The 13,093-nt window shown below is 41.3% G+C and overlaps 1 protein-coding gene across 1 annotated transcript in view; it reads left to right on the forward strand.

The window, feature by feature from the left end:
* The first annotated feature begins 607 nt into the window (after positions 1–607).
* The window catches only part of ESRP1 (epithelial splicing regulatory protein 1), a 58,775-nt gene continuing 46,289 nt past the window's right edge, over positions 608–13,093 (forward strand). The window contains exons 1-4 of the mRNA XM_010588407.3: positions 608–1,094; positions 1,589–1,717; positions 2,909–3,022; positions 5,614–5,728. Of these exons, the coding sequence (XP_010586709.1) occupies positions 963–1,094; positions 1,589–1,717; positions 2,909–3,022; positions 5,614–5,728 (490 nt within the window). The 5' untranslated portion in view covers positions 608–962. The remainder of the gene's footprint in view (positions 1,095–1,588; positions 1,718–2,908; positions 3,023–5,613; positions 5,729–13,093) is intronic.

The following is a 13,093-nucleotide window of genomic DNA, read 5'->3' on the forward strand; positions in this document are numbered from 1 at the left end:
GGGCCCGTAGGGCTTCGCCTGCTGTTTGTACTGAAAGGTGTGTTGGGCTCGGGAGCGGCTTTTCCGGTGTAGGGCAATTGCCCCTGCCACCTCCCGGCTGCCATTGGCGGGTCCCTCCCTCCTTCGGCAGTTCGCCCTCCTGGGTCACCGCGCCCTGGGCAGTTCCGCGCCCCGGCCCTCACCTCTGGCCTCCTTTCGCCTCCTGGTGCCCGGCCTTTTCCTTTGACCCTTCAGAATCTCCGGCTTCGTTTCCCTCCAGTTGGCCTTCTTCACAGCCACCCCCTACCCCCCCCACCACACACACACCTGTCGGGTACCTCCAAATGCGACCATCCCTTTCCTGGTATCTCCTCCTTTATCCCTCACCCCTCGGTTCCTTTACCCCTCACCCTTTTCCAGTCTGGCCTCAGCTACCCCCTGGGTGGCAACCACCTATTCCCCGCCCCTCCTCGCCCTCCCCTCTTCATTCATCCAGCCATTGTCTCCCGCCCCCTCCTCCCCCACCCCGAGCGACCTCCTCCCCCATCGCTGCCACGTCGTGGTTTGAAGGAGCCAATGGGCCGGCGCCGCCAGGTGTCTCTTACCTGCACCACGTGGGGGGGAGGGGGCGGGCAGGTAGAGCCACATCCCAAAACAGAAAGGCTTTCAGCCATTGCGCGCGCCTCCGGGAGGTGCAACCCTGCTCTTAGCTTTTTGCATAGACGCACCGGCAATTGAATACAAAAAGGGAAGGCCTCCAGCGCCCTCCTTCCCACCCCCCCTTCCTGCCCTGGGTGTGGAGCACGGGCCAGGTGTGGGCTTGGGTGGTTGGTTACCGCCTTTTGCACCGGCGGCGGCGAGGAGGGGGGGTGGGCGCGCTTTCTTTTCTCTTAGAAGAGGTTTTAGCACAGGTTTTCTCGTTTTCGCTTCCACCACTCTTCACCGCCTCCTGACCCCCCTTCTCCCCCTCCCCACCTATCGTCATGACGGCGTCTCCGGATTACTTGGTGGTGCTTTTTGGGATCACTGCTGGGGCCACTGGGGCCAAGCTGGGCTCGGATGAGAAGGAGCTGATCCTGCTGGTATGGGAAGTGGTGGATCTGGCCAACAAGAAGGTATTTCTCCACGTTATTGTCCAAATGCAAGGCGTGGGGCAAGAACTTTGTTATAGAAGTTTGGGGGAGGAGGCGTCGGTAAACAAGTGCTCGTTTGCTCACTTGGGAGGCTGGACCCGAGGCCTAGGGAATCCAGAGTAAAACCAAACTTGTAGGCCAGCCGCCTTGGAGCCATTTCAGCCCTCTGAAATCTGGCTCAGGTGGGGAGGCCGGCACCGCCGAGCCAGGTACTCTGCCCATCGGGTGACGCCGAGAGGAGCCCAGGTGGGGTCCCTAGGGCCCCAGCGCCCACTTAGAGGGCCTTCCGACCAGATCCGGGTGGGGGTGGGGCTGGGGCAGAGACGCGCAGACTAGCGAGCTTTGATTCTGCGGCCCGACCCTAAGAGAGGCGCGGGCGGCGGGCCCACCAAGGAAGCGAGGGCGGAGGAGGGTGAAAAAAGAGAGGCCCCCGAATTAATGGGAGAGGAAACTGACCCCTGCTTCTCCCCCCGGAGGTCGGACAATTACACGAAGTCCTAGTTAGACCAGATCAATTGGAACTGACCGAGGACTGCAAAGAAGAAACCAAGATCGACGCCGAAAGCCTGTCTTCAGCGCCTCAGCTGGACCAAGCCCTCCGACAGGTGACAGCCCTGGGCCAAGCTGCCCACCCTCATCCGCACCGCGCCCGAAGCTGTCTTGGGGCGTCCACGCGCGCCTTATGGGGCTGGGTGGCGAGACACCGGGCCTCGTGGGTGAGACCCTTGCCTCATGGACTGCCGCGACCGAGCCTGGAGGCCCAGGGGGCTCGAGGTCGCTGCTCCTTTTTGCTTACTAGCCCCCAGGGTCTTGGGTCGAAACCCGCTGGTTTTCGAATTGCTTCCTGAGTCATTCCTGGGGCCATAGTCAGCTGGGTTTTACTAATTGGGCTTCTGTTACGAGGGGCAGGAGGGGATTTTGAATCCTAGCGCACCCAAGCCTTGGCAGACAACCTCAGACGCGCCTGTGCCCTCCAGGGGTTTGGGTCTTCGGCTCAGCCTTGGGGCAGGGGGCGCTGTGGTGTAGACGCGCGGACCCGCCCACCCACCAGAGCTTCGTGTGAACCCTTGCTTGGTTTGCGGGTCATCTTTGGTTCCGGCTTTTGCACTCCCAAAGCTTTGGTTCCATTCCTTCGTCTCAGCGCTGGGGAAAGATTTGCAGGTCCAAACATGTAGGGCTGTTCCTTGGGTCACTGTGGGACTGGTGGAATGCCCTTAGTTGGAATTGAGGTGACCTAAAACCCGGCTGCTGCGGCGTGCTGACTGGGACGGGTGTGGGACCGGACGGGAGCAAAGGGCGGGGCGCTGAACAGCTGTGAAAAGAGAATGCTCGGAGCTCCCACAGCCCCAGTCCTAGAACACAAGTTTGGACTTATGGGAGAAAGTTATCTTTCAAAAAAACGTGTTACGAGACTTTCCAGAGGCCTGTATGTCGATTATTCACATTTGTTTATCAGAAACTGGCATCTTTAAGGCTGGCACATCCAAGCCTTTAAAAAGTAACACCAGGGAATGATGTAATCTGAAGGCAACCCGCTGATGAAACGAGACCTCTGACTTAAAAGCCTTGAATGGGTTTATCGGAAAAATGGACGGCACGAGACGGCACGGAAGGGAGAACGCATTTACCAGCTTCTCCTGGGCGTAAACCGCGGGTTGGTTGGAAAGCTTCCTGATCTAAAGGAAGCGCCCAGGCAGTTAAGCGATCTTTCTCTGGTTATCACCAAGTAGGGTCACTTGACGCTGTTTTAAACCCCTACACCAATTTCAGCCCTGTGTGTGTTTTGTTCTTTTCAGTTTAACCAGTCAGTGAGCAATGAACTGAATATTGGGGTAGGGACTTCCTTCTGTCTCTGTACTGATGGGCAGCTTCATGTCAGGCAAATCCTGCATCCCGAGGCTTCCAAGAAGGTAAGATGGTTGGCTTCTGAAAAGAGGTTGGACCTTTGGGGTGACTGGAGGCTTTTTTTTTTTTTTTTTTTTATGGTTTATCCAACTGTGTTTTAAAAAGATGCACTACGCTTTCATAGAGATGTTCAGAATTGCAGTGGCTTGTAGATACTCTTTGGTGAGTTAATAATGTGGAGTTTCTCTTTTTAAGTCAACTTTTGAGATGCTTAACATTCTCCCTTTTCAAAGCTTAATATGGGGCCTGACTTTTGAACACTTATAATAACTGCAAATGGGGGGCAGAGAAGTGTGTTTTAATACATTGGAATATTCCCATTTGTGTAGAAAATGCTTTATCCTAGAAGGAAGGAGAAAAAAATTCAGTTAAACAGATTTTAGTTGTAATTCTAGTAATCTCTTTGAAAAGCCTTGTATAACTTAAGCAAGACTTAACCATGTGTCTAGTGAAAATTATAGCACACTGCTCTTTGCTGACTTTAAATAAATGTTCAAAACTGATTGAATCTTGTGTCAAAATAATAGGGTCAGCCCCATCTTTTACCTTTGCTAGTTTTTCTGATATGGGAGAGATGAAGGAGTGAGAAAATACAATCTTACTGTAGGTAATAATGTGATTTTTCTCCCTGGCAAGAATACTGAGGGACTTGGAAATAGAGGAGACAGGGAACCCAGTGTAACCAATCATCACTAATGGAGTTGCTCTTATCAGTTTAAATTAGTTTGGGCTGTAACTTTTTAGTGTGGGGCAGGTAATGAGCTTGAAAAGATGGGAGTGAACTATTTTTATGTAATATATGGACAAGTCTTGCGATGAAAGCCTTAGACAGGCTAACAATAGATGGCACAGGTGAGTAGTCTGCAGATTTTTCTTTTTACGTAAGTTGGCAAAAGGAGGGAAATGAGGTAAATGTATATTGACAGAAGAGTTTAAAGGAGTAACTCGAGTTTTTAAGGCTGAATCACACCTTTTATTGCAAGCTCAATAATTATTTGAAAAAAAGGATTTTTAAGAAATTAAGTGTTAGACTACTTTCTCTACCCTTATATGATCTCTCTCCCTCTCCCTCCCTATGTATATAATACGTGTGTGTATAATTTTTTTTCTCAAATTCAGAGGGTGAAGAGGTAATCCTTCCTTTTCCTATTCGGCAGGAGGAAAATGGTTGTTTTTATTATTTTTGATGGGCTGCTTTGGATGTAGGAAAACACCTCCAGAGAAAAGTTAAGCCATTTTCCTGAGCCACTTCTATTATGATTTTTGATTTGAACTATTTATTTTGATTTAAATGATTTAATATGAGAGTAGTTCTGTCTATTCACTACAGAGAAGTAGGAAACTGATAAAAGGAAATCCTGCCACTCAAAAAACAATATATTTTTTTAATATAATATCAATGTACTTGGATACAGTCTTCCAGTTAATTGTAGAAAACAGTGACTTTTACAAGGAAGGTTCATACTATGCAGACTTGTTTTAATATAACATCATTATCCTTTCTAAGTACTATGTAAAACATTCAGTATTTTAAATTAATATAGCTACTTAGACCAATCCTTGATTGTTAGACACCTGAGTTAGTGTCATTACAGACAGCTTTTAAATGAGCATTTTTGTAGGTAGTCTTGAGTGAGGGTCCTCCTTTGAAAGCTGTTGCCATGATGCAGTGATCCTAATTTCAAATATGACACCAGCAAGTCATGTCTAATAGAATCTGATAAAGGGAATTTGGATAGAAGGATATAATAATACATAAATGTTATGGATCATAAACATTAAAACATCTTTATTTCCTGGGTTTTCTAATGTGTACAAATGGGTAAAAATTCCCACTTAAGTGAACACAAAGTATTTTGAAATTCTAAGAAAAATCTAAATTCAGTTTTTTTTTTTTAATCTTTAAAAGTTACTCAGTTTTACCCCGAAGATAGTAAAATAATACTGTAGTGTTTATTTTTAGCCCAGACAGTTGTGTTTTGTTTAATAACCTCAGAGTGGTGCTCGTAGCTCAGAGCAACAGGTAACCTTTCTACTTTGCCTTTGGAATTTGTAATACATTTTTTTTAAAGTCTAAGTTTAGTGCTTGGGTACAGCCAGGGTAAAGGTAGGAAAACTGATTGACTATACTTTGGCACAAAAATAATCCTTTTCAGGTAATCAGGAATTTATCATTTTCATCTAATTATCCATGAAAATATTCATTGACCCAGTAGTCGGAACTACTAAATATTACTATTAAATATGAGAACTAAGAGTGCTGATATTGCTGCCTGAAAATACAGATGATCTGAAATGATTATGGCTGGGGAAAGACTGTGGTATTATAACCCAGGACATATAAAGCATAATAGCCTGAATGTAGTTACAGCTTCTGAAATGTTTTGAATGGAATGCATAATGGAGCACAAACATTGTAATCCTTTTTTTTTTTCCCCCCCATGAGTCTGGTATACAGGATCTAATATTATAACAGGGACAGGCCAAACTATTAAAAATAAATTCACTTTTGTGTTTAGTTCTTAGGTTCCTAATTGTTAGGGAAACATGGAACCAAATTTACTTAACTGACAGTATCTTCCTTGTTCTTCCTCAGAACGTATTATTGCCTGAATGCTTCTATTCCTTTTTTGATCTTCGAAAAGAATTCAAGAAGTGTTGCCCTGGTTCACCTGATATTGACAAACTGGATGTTGCAGCAATGACAGAGTGTATCCTTTTAATGATTACTCAAGAATCATTTGAAAAGCTAGCTCCAGGAAAAAAATGGTAATTCAAGACACTTTAAAACATTTTGTTATTTTATCAGACTGTCAAAAATTTTTGTCCCCCACGCTTGGAGGAATTAATAGTACAACTGTAGACCTATTTTGAAATAGTTACAGTTTAGTGAATATGAACAGTGATTGGTTAGTTGAATCAATTTAGAGATGGATGTTTGTGAGGTGAACACATCTGAAATAGATTCCATTTCAGAATTACGTGGGTTTGTAGCATTGAATTGGAGAAGACTTTGAAGTCTTCGCTTTTTTTTTTTTTTTTTTTGATGTAGCTTCAAGGCCACTTGTTCTTGATTATCTTGGTTTCAAGGTTTATTCTGACTTCTTTGGAATGGAGAAGAATTTTATTTTAAGGAGTGGATGTATGCTCTTTACAAACATTTGTTCCCTGGCACTCCTTTTAACCTCTCCTGCGTTTTTTAAATACATGTGACACCATGATGATTATAGTGAACCATCTTCAGAGATGATAAAATGGATCGGGATTTCCTCCCAGATTCTTTAATTGCTAACATAGTATATTTGGTGCCTTACATATTGTAAAAATAAATTTTACAGTCACAATTCTTATGATTATGAATGACCCATTGTCTCTTACCCAGAAAGTCTTTAAAGTGCTAAGTATTAAGCAGTCATGTGCTAATCTATCAGATGAATAATGGAAGGGTTAGACAATTCACCAAAGCCACTGTTCGAGTCATCATAAAATAGAATCTAAGATGATTTCAGGAACTTGTGGGTAATAGGTGTTCTTAAACTTTCCAATTCTTTTTCAGAAACTAAAACCTGATTTTTGTCTTGTTTCAAAAGTTTTTTGTTTTTTTTTTTTTCCCTGATTGAAAAAAGTTGTTTGCATATTTTTCCTAATTGGTTGTAAGCAGGTCAAACCCACTTTTGTCTTACTCCTGGAGGCGGTTAGCTAGAGTTTTGGTTTAGTGGCAACCAATGGTGCTTAGAAGAGGGCGGAATAAACTCGTTTTGAGGGGATTCTTGTAAGAATTCTTTTGTTGGTTTGAGTGCTTAACTGTTTGCTACAGTGGTTCAAAATAGAACAAAATAATCTAGAAAAAAGTAGATATATAGTGGGGAGGATATCTAGTAAGTTCTCTTAATTTAGAAAAAGATACTTTTGTTAGGAAAGGCCACGTGCTGAGAGTTGTTTATCCCAGACCAAAGTTCATCCTTCTTGATAGCTTCACATATATAAAATTTGGGATTATTAGTACACATTTTCAGTATGGTAGCCTGGGCAGCTGATGGGACTTGTGCTGTATTATATATACTATTATATGTATATATCTGTCCCGTAGGGTCGCTATAAGTCGGAATTGACGCGACGGCAATGGGTTTTTTGTTTTTGTATATATAGTATTTAGTACTTTTCAAAATGCAAATTTGCCTCCTGACCTTTAGGTGAATGGGTATAATACTGTGGCAGTTATTTGTCACTCCCTTAATTCTAGCTCAGTAACCCTGTGTTTGCAGTTCTTTTTCAAGTGCCATGAGATGAAAATTTGAAATATTTGACTATAGTGAACTGGTGAATTGTGACTAAAGCAAAGTTGATCTCTACTTTTCACAGTTTAAAGGATGTGCCTGAAATTTGAGGATCTCATGGCCATTTAGTAATACATTCATTGAAAAACTAGGGGATTTTACATCTATTAAATAGCTAATTATAGTCTAGTTTCTTTGGACTTCTATTGGGAATAGTCTTAGAATTATGCTTTATTAACAATCACAATCTGAAAGTAGATTTTAATCTTAAATGGTTTGATTAATGTTACTCTTACATGTTTTTTTTTCCCCCATTTAATAGGTAGGAAATGATTATCCACTTTCCTGACAGTGGTTTTTATTTCACACCCCTGCTTGGGTCAATTATTTTATTACTCCTATTCAGACTGGGCCAGATCAATTCTTCAGGTCAACAGCAGTCATATCAAATTTGAATATCAACTTGTCCTTATGTATGCAAAGTATTTCTACCATACCCGAACAGTTGTTCTCTTCTTTCAGACCACTAAACAATTTCCTTTCTAATATTGAAATGACACTGGAATATGAAAACATAAGGATGGCCATTAAACACCCTTGGTGGTTTTGCCAAGTAGATGGAGTGTCATATGCTCCTGAGAATTACCTGCCCACCAGGTAAACCAGTGGGGGAGGGAGAGGCTCCTGCCAACCCTTGGAAAGGAATAAGTGAGAATATGCAGGTTGACTTGCTTTTGTTTAATTTTTCTTGCTGTGAAATACCTGTATCAGTTCCATTTTTAAAATGAAGGTATCATGGGCGTATGGAATTATTGGTTTGTTTAGAACCTCCGTGACTTCACAGTATTTTAAGAGTATTGGGAGTGTGGTTTATTAACTTTACATTCAGGTCATTTTTATATCTCTCCCTGATTTTTGTGTTTATAACAGACTTTTTTTTTGGGAGATAATAATTATTGTTTTGTGACATTAGTTGCAATTCCCACCATGTGACCTCATACTCCACCTTTCCACCCCGGTTCCCTGTGTTCATTCAACCAGTTCTATCCCTTCCTGCCTCCTCATCCTGCCTTTGGACAGGAGCTGCCCATTTGGCGTTCATATCTGATTGAGCTAAGAATAAGAAGCACATTCCTCATGTGCATTATTTTTTGTTTTATAGCCCTGTCTAATCTTTGTCTGAAGAGTGGGCTTCAGGAAGTTTCAGTTCTGGGTTAATAGTACATCCAGGGGCCATAGTTTTGGGGTTCCTTCGGTTTTTGTCAGACTATTAAGTCTGCTCTTTTTACACAAATTTGAGTTCTATGTTTTTTCCCTGCTCTTTCCAGGATTCTGTTGTGTTCCCAGTCAGTGCAGTCGTTGGTAGTAGCTGGGCACCATCTAGTTCTTCTGGTCTAAGGTTGGTGGAGTCTCTGGTATAACAGACTGTTTTTAATAAAGGAAAGCAATAAGGCCTTTTTTTTTTTTTAATTAAATTTTTGAATAATATGCAGCATTTCCAGGTATTTATGGAACATCAAAGAAAATGAAAATGTTGTCAATTTGTAATATAAGAGGCTAAAGCCCGAGCTATAGAGTCATACAGCCTGGACTTGAGTGGGCCCTGCCAGTCAACAGCTTTGCTTTCCTAGGAGTTTGGCTTCTCCAGGGCTCACTTTTATCTTAGGTATTCCCAAATGAAAGCTTTGTAAACCATCAGGTGCTATGTAAATGAAAAGTATGACCACTTTGCTGAAAGAAAGGGTTTAGGAATTTCTTGAATGCTGTTCTGATTCTCATTTGGGCACTTAGTTCCCTCTTTTGGTTTTTGTATTGGTTCTAAAACCACTTCTGGTGTCGAGCCTCTCTGTTCTGAGTTATTTCGGTTGCAGCTTTGTTGGCCTGCTTTTGAATTATGCAGTCCCACCTGGAAAGAAGACCTCATTTAACACGTAAACTGCGCATGGCATTTTATAAGCTTGTTACTTAATCAGATGAGGTGGTGAAGGTGTGATGGTGATGAGATAGGGATTGTAGCTTTGGTGATTTTATTTATTTTGATGAAATCATTTTGGATCCTTTGGGGGAAATTAATGTTCATTGTCTCCTCCTGAAAAAAGTTTATTTTGATTATGAGGCTAGATGTATAAATTATTTCTAATCCATTCTTTTAAAAGGCCATTATTAAACACCAACCCTGATTTTCCTTTGCACTATTGGATAGAATTATTCCCTTTAGGTTTCTTAACCTTTTTTTTTTTTAAGCTTTGTTGCACATGAACTGGTTTATTCTCAATCAAAACCTCTATCCTTGTGTTTCCTTCATCTTGCCAAGCTTTTACTGAGGACTTACGGTGCAACGGTTAAGAGGTTGGGCTGCTTACCAAAAGGTTAGCAGTTCAAATCCACCGGTCACTCCTTGGAAACCCTATGGGGCAATTCTACTCTGTCCTGTAGGTTTGCTGTTAATCAGAATTGACTCGGTGGCAACAGGTTTTTTTTTTTTTTTTCTTTAAATAAAGTATAGCTTTGTAAGGACACCTGGTAAGGGCAGGTGTGTGTGTCAGGGCAAAACTGCCGATTGAGTACTTAAAGTTATAGCCCAATAGGAGAGGTATCACTCCCATTTTATTCATGTGGAAGCTGAGGTTTGGAGGCTCTGTCTTATCTCCAGCATTTGAACCCAAGTCCACATCTTGGAAAAATTTTGCTTATTAACTAGGTGGGATTATTTTCTAGAATGTACAAAGATCATTTGAGGGTGAGTTTGTCTTTTTAAATACTCCCTTTTAAATTTATATTATCTTGTGTTTCCTGAGCACACACTGACTATAAAGCATTCAGCCATAAAAGGAAGTCAATTTTGGTTTGTAAAATTCCTGTCCACTTGTAGGGTATGTGCTGTTTGACATGATTAACACGTGCTGGTTTATTAGTGCAGCCTTTCGTTATTTGGGTAAGAAAAAAATCACTAAACCCCTCTTGCCTCTCCATCTAAGGGTTAGTAAATGTGTGCGTGTGTGTTAGCTAGCAGTGTGACGTTAACCTGTTTTTCTCATTTATTAAAAATAGGGGATAATAGCCTTAATAGCATAGTGGGATTTACTGGGGTCAGAGCCAATTTTTACTACACCTCTCAGTCTCAGTTTCTCCTTCTTATAATGGGCAAGGCTTTTGGAAGCTATAATGAAATAGTGTGCTACCACGTAGCCTGTGCCTGGCCTCCCACGTATCCTCCAATGTAACTGCGGTCCTGTTTACCCCACCAGGTTGTTGGGTGTCTCAGATGAGGAAAAACGGCTGCCAAAGAACTTTGAAAAGGACTTCCTTGTTGATTTAAGATCTTATTTAAACTCTTTTACAAGTAAATAATTTCAATCTCGTGTGAGACTAGATACAGTCCTCTCAAAGCACAAGCTACACGTTAGTATGGGTAAACTTTGAGGTTAATTTGGGTTCTCCATTTGTAAAATACTGTGGGTTGTTCTGTATTTAAGTGGTTATTTGTTCTAATTAGTTGAACTGGGCCTCTGTAATCTCACAAACCTTCATTGCCCTGCTTAAAATGTGGAGGGAAGCACTGAGTCCTCCCTGATACCTTTTTGTGTATTAAAGGGATTTTAAATATTGCCAGGTGTACAGTTAAGCTGGGTTAGTAGTTGAACTTGTTGGTTGGAAGGAGAAAGGGACTGTGTTTGGCATCTCATCGGCATGATGTGAGCCAAATCAGCAAATTTGCTTGCTTGTTGTCTATAACAAGTTAAATTACTGGAAATAGTGTATATTCTTTGCCAGCACTCAGTAACAATGAGGTGGTGTGTTAATTATGTGTGGTTTATTTTAATTATTTAACGTTTTACTTTTAAAATGTGAATTTGGGAATTCCAGGATACAGTTTTGTTTTCTGAAAGGTTCCAGAAGTCTTGTTATGCTGAGATCTCCCTTTCCGAATTTGCTTGTCCCATTTAAATGTCTTTTTTAAGGTAAGACTTTTCATGTCTTCTGTTGAATTTTAAGTGCTCTGGCTGCTAACCAAGAGGTCGGCAGTTCGAACCTGTCAGGCACTCCTTGGAAACTGTGGTGCAGTTCTACTCTGTCCTATAGTGTCGCTATGAGTCGAAATAGACTCGACGGCACTGGGTTTGGTTTTTTTTCTTTTTTTTTTTGGTTTTTGTTGAATTACTCCTTACCTCCATCTTATTTCTTCTAGGGTATAATTAACTTGTCAGTTTTTAGAAATACTTTTAACAGGGCCCTTCATTACAGTAGTACCTCCTGAAATAATATTTGTTAGGTATTGACCTCATTTTTTCCTGTTGAAAAGAATAAGTTTTTGAGGAATAGAGTTAAAACTATGGTTTTAGATTCTTTCCCCAGCATTTTGTTACTGACATAAAGATGTTTTTGTTGCCTTGGCACCTGGTGATGTTCTTGTCTTTTATGGTGCCATTCTTGTTTTCTTCTAAATTTTAGTTATTTTGTTGTTGTTGGGAAGGTACACAGCAAAACATACACCAATTGAACAGTTTCTACATGTACAGTTCAGTGACATTGATTACATTATTTGAGCTGAGCTGAGCAACCATTCTCACCTTTCTTTTCTGAGTTGTTCTTCCCTCATTAACATAAACTTACTGCCCCCTGAGATTCCTGTCTAATCTTTTGATTTGCTGTTGTCAGTATAATCCTATATAGATCTTAAAAGAGCATAATGCTCAAGGCAGACCTTTTTTTTTTAACTGGCTAAGCTAAACAGTTGTTTGGTTGTAGGACGACTTCAGAGGGTATTTGTGGTTTAAGGTTTAAATATTATCTCAGGGCAATAATTTCAGGGGTTCATCTACCTTCCATGGCTTCAAAAAGTCTACAGTCCATGAGAATTTGAAATTCCATTCTTAATTTTCCCCCTTTTGATCACATTCTTCTATGGAATCTTTGATCAAACTATTCAGTAATGGTAGCTGCATACCAGCCACTTCTTCTAGTCTCATGGCGAAGGAGGCAGTTGTTCATGGAGGCAATTAGCCACACATTCCTTATCTTCTCCTCTTCCTGACTGTCCTTCCTCTGTTGCTGCAGGTGAATAGAGACCAATTGTGCATTGGATAATCACTGGCAAGCTTTTAAGACCCCAGGCACTACGCAATGAACTAGGAGGTAGAACAGGAGCATTAAACACATTATTAGGCCAGTTAACTGGGATGTCCATGTAACCATGACCCTAAAACTCCAAAGCAAGGAACCTAATGCCATGAGTTGTTCGGTTGTATGTAAGCAGCCTTAGCAGCTCCATTTTTTTTTTTTTTTTTTTGTCGTTGTTGTAAATATATCTATCACACAACTTTTGCCAATTCAACTTTTTACAGATGTACAACTTATTGACAACAATTGTGGTAATCAACTATGCAATCCTGCCTCTTAATGAATGTGATTTTTCCATCACCATTAACCACCTTTCCCCCCTCCCTCCTGCCCCTGGTAAATACTGATAAATTTTGGCCTCTCTACATTTTCCATTTCTTTTTATATAAGTGAGGTCATACCATATTTGTCCTTTCATGATTGACTTATTTCACTCAGCGTAATGTCTTAAAGGTCCATCCATACTGTAAGTATTTATCAAAACTTCATTTCTCCTATTGGCTGATTAGTATTCCATTGTATGTATGTACCACATTTTGTTTAGCCATTCATCTGTTGATGGATATTTACGTTGTTTCCATCTTTTGGCTATTGTGAATAGCGTTGCAGTGAACACTGGTGTACAAGTCTCTGAGTCTCTGCTTTCAAGTTTTTCGAGTGTATACCTAGAAGTGGAAT

The sequence above is a fragment of the Loxodonta africana genome, chromosome 14 (assembly GCF_030014295.1).
Source record: "Loxodonta africana isolate mLoxAfr1 chromosome 14, mLoxAfr1.hap2, whole genome shotgun sequence".
In the NCBI taxonomy this organism is placed as follows: Eukaryota; Metazoa; Chordata; class Mammalia; order Proboscidea; family Elephantidae; genus Loxodonta; species Loxodonta africana.